At 44.7% G+C, this 20,165-nt stretch overlaps 2 protein-coding genes across 6 annotated transcripts in view; both read right to left on the reverse strand.

Annotated features, from left to right (window-relative positions):
• LOC134078655 (protein mono-ADP-ribosyltransferase PARP4-like) overlaps positions 1-20,165 on the reverse strand; it is a 44,738-nt gene that overhangs the window by 19,813 nt on the left and 4,760 nt on the right. For 2 of the 4 annotated variants that reach the window (XM_062534743.1, XM_062534741.1), the window contains exons 2-4: positions 773-968; positions 320-425; positions 23-110 (exon numbers count right to left, since the gene is read on the reverse strand). In XM_062534743.1, coding sequence (XP_062390727.1) covers positions 23-110; positions 320-425; positions 773-968 — 390 coding nt within the window. Of the gene's footprint in view, positions 1-22; positions 111-319; positions 426-772; positions 969-2,477; positions 2,920-20,165 lie in introns of those variants that run through there. The other 2 variants (XM_062534742.1, XM_062534744.1) reach the window with 2 other exon arrangements.
• Positions 3,525-10,877, reverse strand: LOC134078658 (protein mono-ADP-ribosyltransferase PARP4-like). Of its 2 annotated transcripts, none has more exons than XM_062534747.1 (14): positions 10,770-10,877; positions 10,525-10,620; positions 9,642-9,812; positions 9,413-9,493; positions 9,193-9,273; positions 8,644-8,739; positions 8,098-8,223; positions 7,672-7,755; positions 6,819-6,914; positions 6,402-6,719; positions 5,799-5,924; positions 5,593-5,695; positions 4,874-5,012; positions 3,525-4,608 (listed from the first exon to the last, which is right to left on the reverse strand). In XM_062534747.1, the coding sequence occupies exons 2-14, from the start codon at positions 10,603-10,605 to the stop codon at positions 4,407-4,409; spliced, it is 1,704 nt and encodes a 567-aa protein (XP_062390731.1). In that variant the 5' UTR covers positions 10,606-10,620; positions 10,770-10,877; the 3' UTR covers positions 3,525-4,406. The 2 variants fall into 2 exon arrangements, with proteins under 2 accessions (XP_062390731.1, XP_062390733.1); XM_062534749.1 differs by having other exon boundaries at positions 9,642-9,704; positions 10,770-10,869.

The following is a 20,165-nucleotide window of genomic DNA, read 5'->3' on the forward strand; positions in this document are numbered from 1 at the left end:
CCACAGGTGTCCACTGACTCACCCCAGCAGCAGTGCTGTGAATGGAGTACTTGGCCACCTGGAAGTGAGAGGGGTACGAGGGAAGGTCTCTGTCATGCTCAGAGAAGATCCTGTGCAGAGGAAGCAGTTATGTGCAGGTGGAGGAACAAACACAATCACTCCACTTTCATGAGGAAATGACTTGGTGCACAGAGCAGGTGATTCAACACAACACACATCAGGAAATAATCTTCTTAACTGTATTTTCATTTTAATTTCCTTTAATTTTATTATTAAAATTCTTCTGCTTTACTTCACTTACCAAAAAGGCAGCACTTACCGATGGTCGTTAACATAGCTGGAGTCATTTTTGACCTGATTTTTCGCTATCTTTGTCTGGGGTGAATCTTGATTTTTGGACTTCTCCTCAATAATCAGCAGTCTCACTATACAGACAGAACACAACAGAAACCATAATAAACCTTTAATAAATCATAATAAACCTATAATAAACTCCTTGTCATGTAGGACTATAAAAAAGCTAATATTGGATTCAGTTATGGAAAGCTAGGTCAAATATCAGTTTACAGGGTGTGAATGAGACATATGAGACATACAACCCTGCATAAAGGCCTATTCTACATGTTTTTCAACTTTTTGTTCAGTTTTGTCTTATAAATTACTTAGCCCCTTTATACAAATTCCACTTAAATGCTTGTTCCCAGTTAAATTCTCCCATACTCCTTTTCCACATGAGACCACTCATACACTGTGCACTGTGCCGACCCCATACCTGGTTGAATGGTGGGTGCTGGGTGGGGAGTGGGGGTCACAGGGACCAGGACGTGCTCTAGGGCCGGCAGGAGGGCCTTCTGCTCCAGGCAGGCCTGCACGTACTCCAGCCCCACCACCGGCACCTGGTGCTTCCAGGCGCTGTGCTGCCGGTTGTTGCTCAGACATCCCAGGCTGCTCACCACTATGAAGCTACACTGTTGGGGGAAGGGATTGAGGGAATGACAAGGAAATTATGCGTTATGGACAGATGAGACGTCGTTTACTTTGATAGAGAAGACACGGTAAATTATACTGCTAGGCCTACCGGTATATTAAAAGTGTTTCATATGTTAAAAGCAACAAAAGTGGGGGATCTCCCAAAGCTTAAACGATGAAGTTCCCAGTTCGGGTGACGCGCACCCCCTGTCACGCAGTTGAAAACGCACCATTTTGGTAGCCTGATTACCATCGACTTTCAAAGGCTCTGCGAGACTTTAGTCTGACCAACAGCCTGTGCTAACATGGTTTCTTGCAAGCGCTGGTTGACCCGCCTCCTTTAAGTGCCTCGATTTGCTACTGGTAGATGTCAGAAAGCGGTTTGCCGAGTTTAAACCAATAACGACACTCTTTCCTCTGCCTTGAACACGCCTCTACCCAGAGCCGTTGGAGCTGCTCAAAGTTGATTGGTTCTCGACCAAAGGGGGCAGTTCCGCAGATTTCGGGAACTCAGAAATCCTTCTCAATGAGCAGTTGGCCAGACCAGCAGCAAAAGCCTGAAGGCGTTGCGTCACTGGGAGGGCGTGCCAGGCTACCATTTTGGTGGAGATAACCTTCTATAGAGCTCCCCAGTCCCGCCCCTCCTCCGAGAGAGGTGCTTGTCCGGAAGTAAAATTCTCATTCATTTCTCCCATTGACTTCTGGAAAAATTCGGATATAAAGAGTTTTAGACCATGCCTTAGGCTAACCAGCTACGATGTGACTCATAAGCATATAACTTATAATTTCGAGTGAAAAAATGAACAGAAAATGTAAAAAAAGCGAAAGGTACAAGACTGTGTACATATCTTAAATTCCGAGATAGAGAACTCAAATCCCAGGATGCTTTGCAAACGTACACACATTTCCAACATTTGCAGCCTAAAGATAGTTTAACATGGTTCCATATTAATCTGAGAAAAGAAGATGATTACTTCCTACCGTTTCCATTGAGTAAATTCAACCTTCAAGATGAGAAAACCGTTATTTTTCGGAAGACCACACATCGGTCCTGATCAGCCCTGCAGCCATTTTAAGTTTTGAAGTTCCAGCGAGACGAAGCTGGACGATAGGCGCGGGAAAAGCTGAGTACAGTTTGTTTGGCATTGCCATGGCAACGGCGATCTCTACCAATCAAAGGCTCTGCTTTCACCAGTTTTACACGTTAGGGTGTCGGGTAGTGTAGTACTCTCTCGTTAAATCGTGAATAAAGCATTGTTTTCTCAAAACAAGGTTGATGCCCCCATTAACTTTTGACATCTATATGAGCAGGTATAATCGCTTAGTCACATCGTAGCTGGTTTTAAGTCTACCATGGACGGTTACGATGTTATGGCTTATTCTCCAATTGTCAATGGAGAAATTGTATTGGATTTTTACTTCCGGACAAGGCTGTGGGCGGGACTGGGGAGCTCGTGCTACAAATTCTGAGCGCTCATACTGGCATAATGGCCAAGGAGAGAACAAACCTGTTTGTTGACCACATAGGAGAGAGTGCCTCCGTTGTCTGTAATGGCCAAACGAACTTTCTTCTTCTCCTTGAAAGGCAAATCCTTCAGTTCTAAGACCACAGCGCAGTTAGAGAAAACTGGCATGGTTCTGCGATGTGCGATAGTCTTTAGTCACTCTTAGCTACAGTCAGATTCAGGCAAAAGAAGGGCAAAAATATGCTACCGCAGCCGTGAATTTGATAAAGCGACCAACTCTCCTGCTCCTCAAGAATCTATGGAGCAGGGACAACTCTATCACACGCACCTATCGCAGAACGAAGGCTATACTGTCAGTTGATGAAACACAACACCGTTTAGAAAACAGCAAAAAGAAACAAACAAGAACAAAATGATCTTTACAAGACAAATGGAAACATCCCGATTGCTTCAGAGTAGCACATTTCAAATCCGTATTTATACACCTTCCTGGTCCTGTTGCAGTAAACACTCCCCCTCACGACTACAACAAAACAACAGGCATAGGCCTATTCCTCTCCATGGCCGTAACTAACATTGAGGACACCGAGGTCCTGTACCTTTTATTCAGATTTCGTTTCCTTTAGGCTAGCCTATTAAGTACGAATAATCGACGAGGCAATAAATCCTTGCATTATTCGCACTGTCACTTGACACACCGTTGCCGACACGCCAGTTCTGCTCTCTTACAATTCAAAACGAAAGTGAAATCTGTCTCGCCACCGATATCCCTGTTAGGCTGGGTGAACCATGCCTAAACTTCAAAGGAATTGAGCTTAGTGTGGTGAAAACCAGATTACTGTCTAGGCTTATCTGATCAGTGAACGCAACACACACTAAATTCAGTAGGCCCACTCAAAATTCCATTGTTCCGTTAACTTGGCGGTTTTGGTGGAGTTCATTGCTCCCCCTGCTGTCTTTGTAACATGTTGAAAAGTGAAGAAACACATGTTTGTTTTATTCAAAGGCACTCATACTTATGTTTTTACTCAGTTTGAAGCATATTTGCTAAACAGTACAATCACAAGTAACAAGGTAGAGTAGGCTAACTGTACTATAGGCCTATTGTGCTTTGGATAAAGTTGTCTGCAAGTAAAATCTGGTTATGGTTACTTGGCAGCCACTTTCTTCCAAAGCGACTCATTGGAATAACATAAAACATTGTATTAGCATTAAAAGTAACGTTTACAAGTAAAAGTAATGTTTACAATACAAAAGTTTGTTTGTAAAGTAACAAGTACATTTAAGATAAATTATGCTGTATATAAAACTAAATACACACATGTATAGAGCCATTATTATAAATCATTGAAGGATATGTTACATCACTGTAACTGGCACATTGTCCTCAATATCAATATCAATAGGTTACAGAGACTCCTGCAAGACTGCAAGTTCATGCTGGGGGGCAGGGGGGGGGGGGATCTAGTAGGCCAGCTGTAGCCTACTAGTTGTGCTAAAATAAGAACAGCAAAGCAGTAACATGAAAGCATTCATAACAAACTGGTGGCTGCATAGTATGAAGGAGAGCGGGCACTGTGGAAGGGGTGAGTTTCTAAAAGGCCGGTAAGGGAGGCGCGGGATGTGTGTGTGTAAGGCTAAGAGAGAGAGAGAGAGAGAGAGAGAGAGAGACAGAGAGAGAGAGAGGAGACAAATGAGGGAGGGGGAGGGTGTGTGTGTGTGGCAAACTTGCGCGTGTCAATGTGTGTGTTACTGAATGCGCTTGTGTGTGTGTAACTAAAACAGGGGCGAAAACCTTCCGTAGCTGTGGAAGGAGCGGATTGTGAAATAAACCTACAGTAAATAACTCACTTTCTGTTAACATGGCTAAAGTCAAAATTGCAGCATAGGTTCATATGAATGTGAATAGGTGTGTGTGTGTGTGTGCGTGAGAGAGAGTGTGAATGTGGGTCTGTATGTGTGTGTGTGTTTCTAGCAGGCCAGTATGGCTCTGCTCCTTTCCAGCAGAGGGTTGAGGGGGGAGAGGGGGTGCGGGCGGTCGAATCCCAGCAGCTGTCGAGTGGACGACTCCCAGTCGCGGCCGAACTCCAGCCGGCTGCACACGCACGGGTACTGCCTGTCTGCCCAGCGCACCCAGTCCACCGCGCGGATCAGTTCCACATACCTGTAGGGGCTGCAGGGAGAACACGCACAAAACATGCACAGTTAGAAACAAACATTATACCACTTTCCTCCATTCTTCCTTTTTCTTTCACAGTCACACTATCTGTCTCTTTTCTGTCACACACACACACACACACACACACACACACACACACACACACACACACACACACACACACACATACTGTATACACATACTGTACACACATACACATACACATACACACAGTACACATACAGTACACACACACACACACACACACACACACACACACCTGTCTTCGTCTTCAGGAGGGTCTCTGAGGCGGAACAGAGACTGCAGCAGCTCTCCCTCGACCAGCTTCCTAACGCGCACCAGCTGCAGGACCAGCAGGGTGGACACCAGCCTCAGGATGGCAGCCTGGGCCTTGGGGCCTGATAGACAACACACACACACACAGACAACACACACACACACACACACACACACACAAACAAACATGCGCACATGTGCGCACACACACACACACACACACACACACACACTCACACTCATTTAAAGAGACCTTATGCAACATTTTCAGTCATAAAATCGCTTAGAAATCGGTGTTTTGCTTGACTGACCAGTTTTATCGAAAACAGTAATATTTCCTCCCGTCCCCAGTGTCCCTATCCACTATAGCAGCCTTGCAGTTTGTCGGGGGAGCGATCGCTCCTTGTTAATATCTGGAAGTCTGAGACGCGTGAGGAAGACCACGCTTGCAATTTATAAATATATATATCTAGCCCATATATACTGTATATAAATATACACGCTAAAGCTGTAGGGGAAGCCCTGCAGAGAAATATGCAAGCATAAAACGAGCGAAAACTAAAAGCGAAAGTGAAACCGGACATGAAATTGCCAATCCTGCATAGTTTCTCTTTAAAGAGTAGGAAATAATATTGATAGGTTGCTATTATAGCATCAGTCAACATTTTTAGGTAAGTGTATATGACCGAAATAGTTTCTCACCCAGAGATGAGATGCCCTTTTCTTTCAGGAAAACGTTGGCAAAGAAGTTCAGATCCACACCCAGGAGCAATCCCACTTCAGCAGTGCATTCCCAGTATCCCTCCTGTTGAGAAAACAAGACAACCAAAATATAAAACGTGTCCAATTCATATTGTGTCATAGGTACACTGTCTGCTTTGCAACTAGCGGAAGAGCAGGGATCTTACTGGGCTTTGAAGACTTGCCAGCTGTTCCCATGATACACACAGATGTTTTCGGAGATTCGGCGGAGGAGATTCATAGCCAACAACTCTTCTTACTCTTTTCTTCTTACTGACCCAGAATGGAGGGGGCTGAGATGTTGAGGAGAAACCAAAAGCAGATTTGAAGAAACCAAAATGTGACCCTTGTAACCAATTATACTGATAATGATTATAGTGATAATGAACTTAATTCAGGTTATATTGATGGGTTTCCAGCCATGGGCATTTTGTTATTTGCCATGGGTATTATTATTATTATTATTATTACTATTATTATTGTTATTATTATATTTTATTTTACTTATTTGCTGCCCAATAATATAGGTGAGAATCATTTGAGCCAGATATGGCAAGCAGGAGGAGGAAAAAAATGGCAGGCACAAATAGCCTGCACAACATGTGAATCTATGTAAAAGTAATCATATAAACCATACTGCTGTTTGGGATATTGCTGAATTAACAAACTGCCTGTGATTCCCACTAACAAATTGTCCTTGTCCTCTTTTCATACCTGTTCACGTTGAGCAGCTTTGAAAGATTTCTGACAGTTTTCACTACCACACCTACCTCCACATTTTCATAAGTTTCTTCCTCATCCGATTCAGCGACATGCCGCGGCGTGAAAGAACTGCTTGTTTTTTCCACATTCACATACGTCTCTTCGTCATCAGATTCAGCGGCATGCCGAGTTGTGAAAGAACTGATTGTTTTTTCCACATTCACATAAGTCTCTTCGCCATCAGATTCAGCAACATCCTGCGGCATGTCTAAACTGCCCATTTCATCCATATTCTCATAAGGGTCTTCCTCATCAGATTCAGCAACATGCCGCGGCGTGAAAGAACTGGCCTTCATAGGACTCTGGTCATCAAACTCATTCCTGTACTGCAAAACAAGAAAGGAATTTTGATTCTCTGAAGCACTTTTATGTAGTATTTATTTTGTAGTATTGTAGTCAAGTATTTTACTGTATGCTATACTTACAGGACTGCTCGCAGGTGATCCACAGCGTTTAGAGATTTCTTCACTTCCTCTTTGCAGAATCCTACTTTTCCTAATGTCCGTAAGCGGAACGACAGGCTGAAAAAAACAGGACAGGGCAGATTTTAGACCACTCAAAGACAGTCTTTATATGACTACCAAAATGGTAGCAGATATTAGCAGCTCCAGAAATTCTGTATTGAAATTCTGTATGACAGATCCAGAAATTCTGTATCACTTCAAAGATTTGGCCTTTATTACCACTATACACACTGGATACAGTGATATTGAACCATAACTGATACTAGCAGAATTGAGTTTGCTTTAAATCTGTTTTCAATAATGGATTCTTTTTAGGGGTCCAAGCATGAAGCTGTGAGCAGCATTATTTTGTTCAGATCAGCATTACGGTTCTTATTTTCCAGCGCTTGAACTTCTAGCTGGTATGTATCTAGATACAGTAGATATCCAATTCTAGGGAGTTTTTCCTCGCCCCTGTTACTCGTGGGCTATCACATGTTTAACACTCTGTAAAGCACCATGAGACATGTAAAGTTTTGCCACTCTATGAGTGAAATTAAAAATTGAAATATTCATGTGTCGCTGATGGTCTCTGTTTGCCCAAAGCAAATTTCTCTCTTGAGAGAGACAATAAAGATTTACTCACTTACTCACTTATACTGGTGTGAGTGCCCCTGGACAGTCATGGACCAAACTGATATTTGCGATATTGTTGAATTAACAAACTCCCTATGACGTCCATTAACAAACGGACTTATCCCCTGTTCAGATCTGTACATGTTCAGCAGCTTTGCAATCATTTCTGTGAGTTTTTTCAGTATTACAGTATACCTACCAACTGGTCAAAGTCCTTCTCATCAGATTCAGCAAAATCCAGCGACCGCAATGAGCGACTATGTCTTTCATCAAGAGACGGAGGCTGAAAAAAAAAAAAAAAACAAGACAGGACAGGACACCTTGAATCTCTGAAGCATTTTTTTGTGCAAGTATTCTGACTGATCAGTAAGCTGAAAATGACTGGCAATAATATGGGAAGGCGACTGCTCCAGATCATTTGTTTGCTCACAAAGTTGACCCCTGTGCACTTACACTGAACACAGAGATTTGAATTTAAACTTAAACTTAATAAACCACTTTGAGCTCTGTTTGACCTACAGTATAGATGTGTTCAGCAGCTTAGAAAACGTATCTGTCCATTAACTTCAACTACACCTACATCACCATAAACCCCAGACCACTCAGAGTCATTATCAGACTCTACCTCCTCCTCTTCCTCCTTCAGTGCCTCCTCTTCATCTTCCCAGCCCATGTGGGGCAGCAGGTCCACGTCTTCCTCTGCAATAAGCTTGGTGATGTCTGTGAAGCCCTTATCAAGCTTTCTACCTTTCTGAGGGAGAGAAGCAAACACACCTGTATAGCTTTATTCAAGTCAACTTGTTTCAAGTCATGTAAATGGGTATCTATTGTTGCTGCTGACACAAATTAAAACAATTCATTACATTTTCAGTTCCATATAGATACTTAGATACTTATATTTACATATTTACTTACTGTAATACTGTAATAACCGATTCCAGCATTTGCACAACATCATTTTGTATTAACTATGTGTATATTTAACAGTGTTAAACATGTTACAGTAGGTTGATTTTATAGCACTTGGTATGCTATACTGAATTGGCTGCTTGAGGGCACTTACAGTATGAATAAGTTTAGATGCTGTGTACTGGGCAGGAACCATACTTTATATATGACCTTTTCCTTTTGACCCAGTTACCTTTCTCTGTGAGGTCAGGAGTGAACGTACCTCGTCCTCGATGGCCACAAAGCTGGTGAACTGGGAGAGGACGGAGAACTCTTTGCTGAGCTCCACGATGAAGGACTTCATCTGCGCTTTCTTCCCCTTGGAGAGTTAGAACACAGACCAGCTATCAGGGGAGCTGAAGAGCTCAACACAACACAACGCAACGACAACATGTACACCACACACGCGCACGCACGCACGCACGCACGCACGCACGCACGCACGCACGCACGCACGCACGCACGCACGCACGCACGCACGCACGCACGCACGCACGCACGCACGCACGCACAAGCAAGCAATCAAAAAAGTTGAAGAGTGTAACAAAACCCATCAGAAGTTGTACTGCAATGCAACAAAGAGCAACCCAACAGAAGTCCCAACATAGCACAACATGACAGAACAAGAATGCATACACCAAAGTAATACATTTTAATCAAACCTACTACACACACACACACACACACACACACACACACACACACACACACACACACACACACACACACACACACACACACACACACGCGCACACGCGCACACCCATCCTATCTCATGTTCAGCTTCATCCATGTGAAGAATACCATCCTCATAATCTCTAATGACTGCTCGTGCTGTGAGCTTGTGAAGGAACTACAGACCAACAGTGAGAGAGAGATACAGTAGAGATAGCAACTAAATCATCTCAAATAATCTCAAGATGTCTTCTAGAAAGATTCACGTGGACAGGGTTCTGTAGTGTGTTGTGTTGGTGAGTTGTAGGTGTCCATACCGTGCCCTTAGTCTTCTGCAGTTCTGTGGTGGACACCATGGTCTTAATCTCCTGCCCACACAGGTCCCCATAGAGAGTGGCCTACAGTGGGCATACAGTATGCATTCATGGCCAACATATATGAAATAATTATCCTGCCTATTCATCAGATCATGTAGTTGTTTCATAAAGACAGAGAGAAAGGGAGAAAACTCTCCCTGTCTACCCCCACCTTCTCTCATTATTCTACCTGTGTGCAGTGGGGTACGAAGCCGTAGACCAAGGTGTGGCAGTTGCTGAAGAGGGCGTGGACCTGTGCAGGGGCCTGAACAGGAGGGGGTGCTGTTGGGTTGAACAGCTGCCACTTCACGGCCACCGAGCTGCAGCCTGGAGACGCCAAGCGTCTCACCTGGGACGCCACCTGTCAGGTGACACAACAATACTGCAGTGCCACAGCTGTCTCTCATAAACATTTTGTCTACTGGGAGGATAAAGGACCATTCTGATAGTGCTACACTCTGGTGGCATCCCAAGACACCCCCCCCCCCCACACACACACGTGGGCTGTGTCCAGAAGTCAAGCGTGCACGCTGGATAGTACCTTCTTTCCAGTAGAGTCTTAGTTAGCTTGCTCCTCAGTATGCGTCCCTACCTACATTTGGACAGCACTAACTAGTTGGCGTCACCTGACTCGGGGAGGGTGGTGTGTTGACGATGTGGAGCTTGACCTGCGCTGCGCAATGGATTATGGGATACCTGAGGGCAAAAAAGATGCATCGATGCACGCCAAACAAAGTACCCAACTAGTGAGAGCGCTTGACTTTCGGACAGTCTATTCTGACGTAACTTCCGGAAAATGCACACTGCCCAGCGTGCGTACTGATGTTTCAGACACAGCCCTGGTGTGTAAGCTAGCATTGTACCTGCCTGGCTGCTCTTGTTGTTAGCTGCAGAAACTCAAACTAGGTAGCACCTAGTATTTTCTATTTCTTACTGACAAGAGAGACAGATCGAAAAAATGTCCATAACTCTCCTTTGACTTATAATAAACTTCTGTTTAGGTCTGTATCCCTGTTCCTTATGAAGGCTTATAGGAGATTGAATTTGCGTTCATAACTGGGGAGACAAACTACCTTCTCTGACCACGTGTGACGGGTCTTTGTGTCAAAGAACTCATAGGCTCCACCCCCTGCCTGGGCAAGAGCTCGAAGCATGTGTCTGTTGGCCGTCTTACTGTGGAAACACACACACAGACACACACACACACACACACACACACATATACACACACACAACAGGTCGATATTAACATTTCCTCTCTCTCTCTTTCACACACACACACACACATCATTGTCATCACAGGTACTAGACAGCTCACCTGAGGCCACAGGTGAAGAGACGCGTATGTGCAGCGTTGCTGCGGACCAGCTGCAGGGTGAGGGTGGGGTTTTGCACGTGACCATCAGATAGCAGCACCAGGCTCCTGCTGCCCCGGGATGGAGGCAGCAGACTCAGGCTGTGCAGGGGCCGCCACAGCTCAGTGCTGCCTCCCACTGGTGGGGAGGTCTAACGACAAGAGCAGCAGAAAACAAACTCACTGACTCACAGCAGCAATGTGAAAAAAAATGGGTCCATTTTGTTACAAAGTCATCCCTTTGTTGTCTATTTGCAAAAGACAATGTAACACAGTCTGTCAACAGCAAACTGTAAGGCGGGGATCACACTAGCCAGCGGCAAGCAGCAGGTTTCCTATTGTTCTCTATGGTTCGGCAGCGGAACGGTGACAACGCTGGCGTAACGCTAGCGTTGAGCAAACTGTGAGTTAAACTTGGTTCAATCAAGCTCGTCACAATCAGTTTTGGAATGTTTAGGTATCAGATTCGTCTAAGGACGTAGCAACAAAGATTGAACTTAGGAACGAGATAGAATGTTTAGATTTATTATTATGGTCTGAGCGTTGCGTTACGCTTGCCGCTGCCGCTCGCCACTGGCTAATGTGATCCCCGTCTATGACAATCTGATGGCGTATGAGTGCTACTCACCCTGATGAACTTCTTGGCTGGTTCATATATATCCCCAAGTACTTTGGAGAACATGAAGGCATCCTTATGATCTGTGAAAAAAAAAACTCTTTGAGGCTTTGAAAAAGAACTGCTACAAATGCCCACCCGCTTTGTATCTCCGGTCATTATTCTATCCCTCAGATACTAGACGGGCTCTTCCATTCACACTTCCCTCAGCCAATCAGCAAGCAGAGGGAATGATACTAGCTTCAAAATTGAAAATTCAAAAAGTGCTAGTGTTATAAATACATGTAATAATATAAAGGATTACATATATCGGAAGAATGGATTCATTCATTCAGCAAGTGTAAATAAATTGTTTCCTGACATCGGAGTTTGTTATCAGTTTGTAAAGGTTAAGCAATGTAGCACTGATCTTTGATCAATGTGATTGATTCGGCTCAACCAACAATTGAACCAATAAATTAAAAAAATAGCGCAAAATCTATACTCATATACTGTACATAACAGTTCCATCAACATAACCAGTGCCCACCTGTCCCAAACAGCACAATGTTGATCTTGAGTTTCTTGTCCAGTTTGCTGAGCAGGTGCAGGGCGATGTGCCGTGCGTTCAGCAGGGTCTCCCCCCGCATGGACTCAGAGGAGTCCAGCAGGAGCAGCACCTCCTGCACCCCACCCCCACCAGGACCAGCAGGACCAGCAGGACCAGGGCTGAGCTCCTCTCCGGCCCCACGGAGGGCCCCGAAGTCGGGGTAGAACACCAGCATACAAGCCTGAGGAGAGAAGAGCAGAGAGAGAGACAGAGTGTGCAGTTTGAATGAATAAAGTCTGCTGTATGAGCATTTGTGTGTGTGTGTATGTGTGTGTGTGTGTGTGTGTATGTGTGTGTGTGTGTGTGTGAGAGAGATCGGACCTGGCTGTCCTTGTAAGGGTGGTTCTCCACCCACATGCGGGGCATGTGCATCTCAGACAGAGTGATGTTGAGGTGGAACCCGTCAGAACCCAGCGTCTCCCCAGGCAACGTACTAACCACCGCCTTACAGTCCGTCCTCTAAAGAACGTGAGAGAACACAGGTCAACTTTCACTCAGTCAATAGTACACCTTCATAAGTCAATACCACACCAACATCAGCAACACTCAGCAAGTCAAAACAACATCTTCATCTGTCAATACAACATCTCAATCTGTCAGTACCACACCTTAATCAGTCAATCAATTATACGACAAGACAAGCATCCATGAGCAAACACAGTCAACATGAGACTTCTTCAAACAGCAATCCTACTGTATCCACTGGGAATGTGTTTTCCACCTAATGTGAAACCTTGACTTCCAATTCTGTGCTGGTGTGCTGCTAGAGACACTGATTTTACTGGACTGGGCTGGATGCACAAGATGACATACTGGTGGCACAAACCTTGGTGCGAGTACGGTGTGTATTACAGTGTAGACTGGTGATCTCATAAGGCATCTCAATGGACAGACAGAGGGAGAAGTCCCTGTGAAAGAAAGGGAAAGAGGTGTACTTCAACCAGAGAGGGTCAAAGCGGAGCGAGAGGCGCAAACGTTCGACCATTTCCGCATTCTGTTCTCCCAAAGTGGGGGGGGGGGGGGCTCTCCCATCTACAGTAATTTCCTGCATAGTAGCCGCATTGTGTATAAGCCGCAGGGCAGTGTTTTATGCAAGTTAAAATAAACAAAAACATATTAACGCCTTGTAGATACAGACGGTTAGAAGGTTGCCGCCCCCTCTGTGGGGGAAAACATGCTAACATCACACATGAAAGTCAATGGGCTAACTCGCTAGCAGAAAACAAATGTTTTCCCCCACGGGGGGTGTTTCAGCCATGGTTAACACGGTAACTGGGGGCGGTAACCATGATTATGACGAGATGCTGTCTGTATGTATTAACTGCCCCCCTGTATTAACCTCATAGCTGTAGAAATTTTGCGAAATCAATGTATAAGCCGCGGCCAATAGTCGGGAAATAACGGGTATTTGGATCGTTATCTCTACTGCAATTTGCCAACTATTAGCCGCGGCTTATACATTGATTTTGCACAATTTCTTCAGCTATGAGGTTAAAACACGGGGGCAGTTAATACGGTATTTATACGGTTTTGTTTTTTTTACTTGCATATAACACTGTCCTGCGGCACAACGCAGCCAATACACAGAAAATTACTGTAATATGGCAATGCATTTCAATGTATTTGAAATACTCAATTCTATAATATTTCTCATCTGTGCAGACAAAAAGTTCTTAGTGAAGGGAATTAAAGGCCCATCTCAAATAGTAGCTGGTGCAGTTCGGCGATTTGGGAAAATAAAAGGCCGGGCTATTAGCCTATTTGAAGTTTTAGATGATATCTTCTCCACTGGAATGATGAGTGGAGCATGTCCTACACCGTACCCATTGAGTTCACTCACACACAAGAATTAGTAGTATATCACATTAGATACACTGTGTGCAATATCCAATCAGAGTTATCAATGAAACATGACCATCGAAAACACCAATGATGACTCCCTTACCCTTTCAGTTCTCTCACACACACCTTCTCAACTGTATCCTGCCAAACACACAGCGTCATTTTTATTGAAACATAAAACGTACAAATATGTCACAAAAGTTGACCACTGCATACATCAAACACTGACTGACAGCTGTCAATCAAGCTAGACTCCTCATACCTGTGTCCTCTCATTCAGCCCAGCACTCTGTTGCCATGGCGCCACACTGCCGGGCAACTGGAAGACGATGGAATCGTCCTTCACCAGCAACTCAGAGATGAAGGTGATCTTGATGAGGACGGTGTTACCGGGTAGAAGGGACCCAACACTGATGGTGAACACACCCTGATGGGGCACACAGTTATGGCATCATCAAAAATGGCCGACAACAATCACAGATTACCAAGGACGTCCTCTAACTGACTGTCATCAGCTAAATGTAAGCTTCTTTCAACATCCTGTGCCCAATACAACCTTGATACTTGGCACCATCTCCACAAGGATTGATCTAAATTATGAAATCATATTAGCAATCTCTATATGGACTGTAGAGTATTATAGCGTGTGTTGACATACAGAAGCCTCCTGGTCCATGAGGTAAGCCCCACGACGCCGCCGTGTGGCCTGCCTGTACTCCCTATGGGCCTCCTCTTTCTCCATCACCTGAGGAACACACAGCAGTAGAACACAACTACAGTCAACCAGAGGACTGGACACACCACCAGAACATCATGAAGAACAGATACATCATGACAGACAGAGGAATGGGCACACAACCAGAACACCACCAGAACATCATGAGGAACAGATACATCAGAACAGACAGAGGACTGGACACACAACCAGAACATCATGAAGAACAGATACATTAGAACAGACAGAGGAATGGGCACACTACCAGAACACCATGAAGAACAGATACATTAGAACAGACAGAAGGAATGGACACAAAACCAGAACATCATGAGGAACAGATACATTAGAACAGACAGAGGAATGCGCACACTACCAGAACACCACCAGAACATCATGAAGAACAGATACATCAGAACAGACAGAGGAATGGGCACACTACCAGGCTCGGGATGTCCGTAATGCTGTAGTGGGCTGTGCTTTTCAATGACACTACCACACATTTGTAAAAAAATATAATATAGTGATAAAGGAATGACATAACATGAAAGCATCTAACTCCAACTCCTAACTATGATCACTGCCAAACATGTATTTATTCATTTATTTATTTATTTAAGTATATGTTTTGGGCTTTTATGCCTTTAATAGGATAGGTTAGTAGAGAGAGAGACAGGAAGCGAGTGGGAGAGAAAGTTGGGGTGGATCCGGAAAGGACGTGTGAAACCTAACAAGCCACCCTCCACAGACTGTACCTCTCCGATCACTTGCTTCCCATTGGTGAAGGCCTCAAAACTACACACAGCAGCAGACTCCTCCAGGGGGAAGACATACTTGGCCTCGATGGAGGTGGAGCTCGGGTTGGAGTAAGTCTGGAAGATGGTGACCTGGAGACAAACACAGGGAAATGAAATACGCGAATACAAGACTAGGAGAGTAACAGAACAATCAATCAAATAATCCATGTTACCTATCAAGAATGAGTGGCAAAGAGGGAAATTGATTTAGGCTCTGTCTCCATATTAAGCTGGGTAAATATGAATATGCATAATCACTTCTCCGTTTATCCCTTACATCCACACTAAAATGGTGTATCCCAGCAAAAACGACACTTTTCAAAAAAACGATTACCGGTACATAAATTGGAAAATGGCAGGTTTGCGTTGCAGTGTGGGCAGTGAAAACACAGTTTTGGATATGATGACGCACTGTTCCAGACACTACCAAAAACAAACACTTCTTTGGCGTTTTCAAGTTCAACTTTGTTTTCATAGTTTCATCGTTTTCACCTCAAATATGCATATTCTTCCTAGTTTAATGTGGACAGGGCCTTCGTTAGTTAAAATGTCTGCAAAAATACACTATTATATGCAATATAGGATATGGTTATCACTCAAACAAATAATAATCAAGTCTGTCTGTGTGTATTAATTCACAAGTGAAAGCGAATTGTGAAAAGTGTTCGCAAACCATTCTAAACCATGTTCACCACACAAGGCCTCACACAGGAAAATAATGCTTCAGCCTGAACACCCCCACCCCCATATCTAGGTCATGGCTACACTTCCTGTTTCAGTAGCACGGGTTGAACGTTTGAGTCTGTGTGGCCTGTGAGCCCTATACCTGAGACAGCAGGTCCACCAGCTTGCACTTCACATGGACGGCCTGCAGGGGGAGCGTCTGTCCAGCACTGTCCAGGAGACCAGCAGTCACGCTGTCCAGGGGGTTCTTAATGTCCTCAAACCCCCCATCATCCTCACTGGCCACTAAACATACATGTGTAGAGGGCGTTTAGCACCTCATTGGTAAACAGTACGGTGTTACTCCAGCCGTGGTGTACTGGTTAGCGCATCGGGCTTGTAACCGGAGGGTTGCCGGTTCGATCCCCGACCAGTCCACCACGGCTGAAGTACCCTTGAGCAAGGCACCTAACCCCTCACTGCTCCCCGAGCGCCGCTGGTTGGGCAGGCAGCTCACTGCTCTGGGTTGTGTGATTCACCTCACTGTGTGTTCACTGTGTGCTGTGTGTTCACTAATTCGGTTAAATTGGGTTAAATGCAGAGAACTGAATTTCCCTCACGGGATCAAAAAAGTATATATTCTATTCTATTCTATTCTATTTTATTACACTACATTAACTAACTTAATACTGTGTAATAAACAATTCATTATCAGAAAACAGCACGTTTTCAGCAAAACTGTGTGCCTCTCACCACTATCCCTAACTGCTATAGTTAGGACCATAACTTACAATGGGTTTCATCCGGTACCTAAGCAATAATGTCAATGAATGTGTAATCACTGGCAATAGAACATCATAGAGGCATCACTGTTACATGTTGCTGTTATTCCCATCAAGTAATTGAATACTAAGTACATAGAAATTGACAACACTTGTGGGTCTATTTTCTACAGTATACAAGCCATACGGTCCCATATGTTGGGTGAGGAGGCAAGAAAGGCAATCATTGGATACCCACATGTGTCCGAGGTTCCTGCTGGAGGGATGTTTTCCATTGACGTGTCCACAGACGGCTGGAAGTCCTTGAGCAGGTCGTCTGGCAGCGTGTACTGGACCACGTACTTCAGCCTGACCTGGTCAGGACTGAACACCACATACTCATCGTCCTGCAGGGAAAACATGGCAGCCATCAACAGCCTGGGAGTGACAGATATCCTACCATGACAACCACCCTATGACGAGAACAATTACAGCAATATACAGCACTGTGCAAAAGTCATTGGCACCTTACATGAAAGTATAGTTTCTCCAATGTTGTTAGAAAACTCAGTTTAAAAGGAGACTTTCCGCAGACGGGGCCAGTCTACCATTAGTGTATTTAGCCTACATCGAACTCTGAGTGTTGTCTGGGGGTGCTGCTGACCCCGTGGACGCTGTCGTAGCCCTCAGGGGCGCTGGTGAGGGTGGTGTCCTTCTTCCGGAACTCTCTACAGTACCCCAGCGCCACCTCACACACCAGCAGCAGGCGTGAGCCGTCCGTCACACCGGGACTGGAGTACTTCACACTGGTGCTGATCCACAAGGGGGAGGAAGGGAGAAGGAACTGTAAGGCTGAAAGGGTCTACATGTCTTCATGTCTACATGTGTGTGTGTGTGTGTGTGTGTGTGTGTGTGTGTGTGTGTGTGTGTGTGTGTGTGTGTGTGTGTCTGTGTGTGCTGATACACACTGAACAAGGGAGATAGAGGAGAGAAGGAATGGTTAATATGAGAGAGTCTGCTTATGGAGTACTTCCAGGAGAAAAAAAAACACAAAGGCCAAGTCATAACTCTCCTTTGTATGTACAGTATGGCCATTAACATGCTGAATTTGCACAAATTATGTCACTATTGCACTATAAGCTCCTCTGGCACACTGTACTTTTGGACTATTACTCCTCTTGGCCTCTCCATGGATGGTTAGTCTGACCTGGAAATGACCGAGCTCATTACTATTCATGAGCTCGCCCAGTTGAGAACATGCCCATGGAATTCGTCTAGCTCAGTGAGTTCAGTAGAAGTCTGGAATAGCACCATCTTGACAGTCTACGACCAGTGCCCAGCCGGTGAGTAAAATACTGTTTGTTGTTCACTCAAGGAAGTGCTATACAGGTTTAATGCACTCACTAGCCTAGCAGGTTTTATGTCCATTTGAACAATGCTAGCAAACAATACAAATTCGGCTGAGATTACAAATTCGACTTAATTACAAATTACAAATGCAACTTAATTTAACCCCCCGTGTTTAATCCCCCAATGCCAAGGGCAACTGACCTGAAGGAGTCGCTGAAGTAGATGCCTCCTCCCAGGTGCCCCACATCTGTGCGCTGGACTCCGTGATGCTCCACTCCAACCCGGGGCAGCAGAAGACCCCTGCAGAGATACAGCAGATAGATCACATCTATAGACAGAGCAGATACAGCAGATAGATCACATCTATAGACAGGGCAGATAGATCACATCTATAGAAAGGGCAGATGCAGCAGATAGATCATATATGTCCATGTGTATACTGTATATATATATATATATATATATATATATATATATATATATATAATTTAGATCAATTTTACTAATAATCTTTGCATAGCCTTAACTGGGAGGTTTTGTTCTATCTGTATAGCGGACACTGTTTCTATGTTGTTGTTAGGTAAGTGGTGAGTTGATTTCTGTGTGTGTATGTGTGCCTCCGTTGGAGTTTTCTAACCGAGAGAGGATTCCGACAAAGCTGGCAGGACTGGTGGAGTGAAGGAGGGGCTTAATGTTCCCAAGCTCCTCCCTGAACATCTGAAGCTCCGCCCCACGCCGCACATGGAACACATTGTGAATCTTAATCTCCCTGTAAGAGAAGCACAGTGAATCAGACACACAATCACACACACATGCAAACATATGCCAACATATAAACACACACACACACACACAAACACACACACACACACACACACACACACACACACACACACACACACACACACACACACACACACACACACACACACACACACACACACAGAGAGAGACAAACAGTCCATACATAAGTACACATAGAATTACACAATCATACAGGCACACACACACACACCCCTGCTTGTCATGCTGCAGCAGTTGAGTGGCGGTCTGGTAGTGGGGGCTCTGAGGGGGGAGGCTCTCGATGCTGCAGCCCAGGGCTCTGTACTTCCCCAGACTGGAGGGACTGGAGCTCCTCATCACCACCTCATTCACAGCCAGCGTGTCCCTCAGCACCTGCACACAGCAGGGAGAGGATCAGAGTGTGTGTGTGTGTGTGTGTGTGTGTGTCTGTGTGTGTGTGTGTGTGTACCTGACACAGGTCCAGTGCCTGAGAGAGGTGTGTGTGTGTGTGTGTGTACAGTATGTGTGTGTGTGTGTGTGTGTGTGTGTGTGTGTACCTGACACAGGCCCAGTGCCTAAGAGGTGAGTTTGGCAGTAGGGAGGGTATCAGGCAGTGTGTGTGTGTGTGTGTGTGTGTGTGTGTGTGTGTGTGTGTGTGTGTGTGTGTGTGTGTGTGTGTGTGTGTGTGTGTGTGTGTGTGTGTGTGTGTGTGTGTGTGTGTGTGTGTGTGTACCTGACACAGGTCCAGTGCCTGAGAGGTGAGTTTGGCAGTAGGGAGGGTATCAGGCAGTGTGTGGGGCAGCACAGAGCGGATCTCCTTCAGCAGGACCCTCCTCTCAGTTGCATCCTCTGACCTCCGCACCTGCAGCAGCAAACCCTCCACACGGCTCACCTGCAGGAACAGCACAGACAAAATGTCAGTTAATATGAGAACCAGACTACACTAAATCTAAAACTAAGACATATGTTTAACTAACAGATATCACTATGAAACTTCCCCAGTTGATTACTTACATCAACATAAGAAAAAAATGTATTACAAGTTTTTTGTAATTTAATGTTTAAATATGCAAATTAGGCATTATCTCATTAAATATGCGCTAATTTGCATATATTTCAAAATGCATAATCTGAGTTTTGGATAAAGCCAGGTTCAAAATTGTTTTTTCATTGTGTTAATATATTAGATGGGAGAAAAATTACAGAGGGATTTATGGATATCTACTTCTGTTGTCTTGTAAATC

This window comes from Sardina pilchardus, chromosome 4 (assembly GCF_963854185.1).
Source record: "Sardina pilchardus chromosome 4, fSarPil1.1, whole genome shotgun sequence".
Lineage (NCBI taxonomy): Eukaryota > Metazoa > Chordata > Actinopteri > Clupeiformes > Clupeidae > Sardina > Sardina pilchardus.

Excerpts from the sequence above, each read along its gene's own strand:
- LOC134078658 (XM_062534747.1), bottom strand. The coding sequence starts at position 10,605 with ATGCTTCGAGCTCTTGCCCAGGCAGGGGGTGGAGCCTATGAGTTCTTT. Across the intron at positions 8,224-8,643 it reads TTGTGGCCATCGAGGACGAG|AAAGGTAGAAAGCTTGATAA; the intron begins GTACGTTCACTC and ends TCTCTCCCTCAG. Across the intron at positions 6,915-7,671 it reads AGAAGGACTTTGACCAGTTG|CCTGTCGTTCCGCTTACGGA; the intron begins GTAGGTATACTG and ends TGTTTTTTTCAG.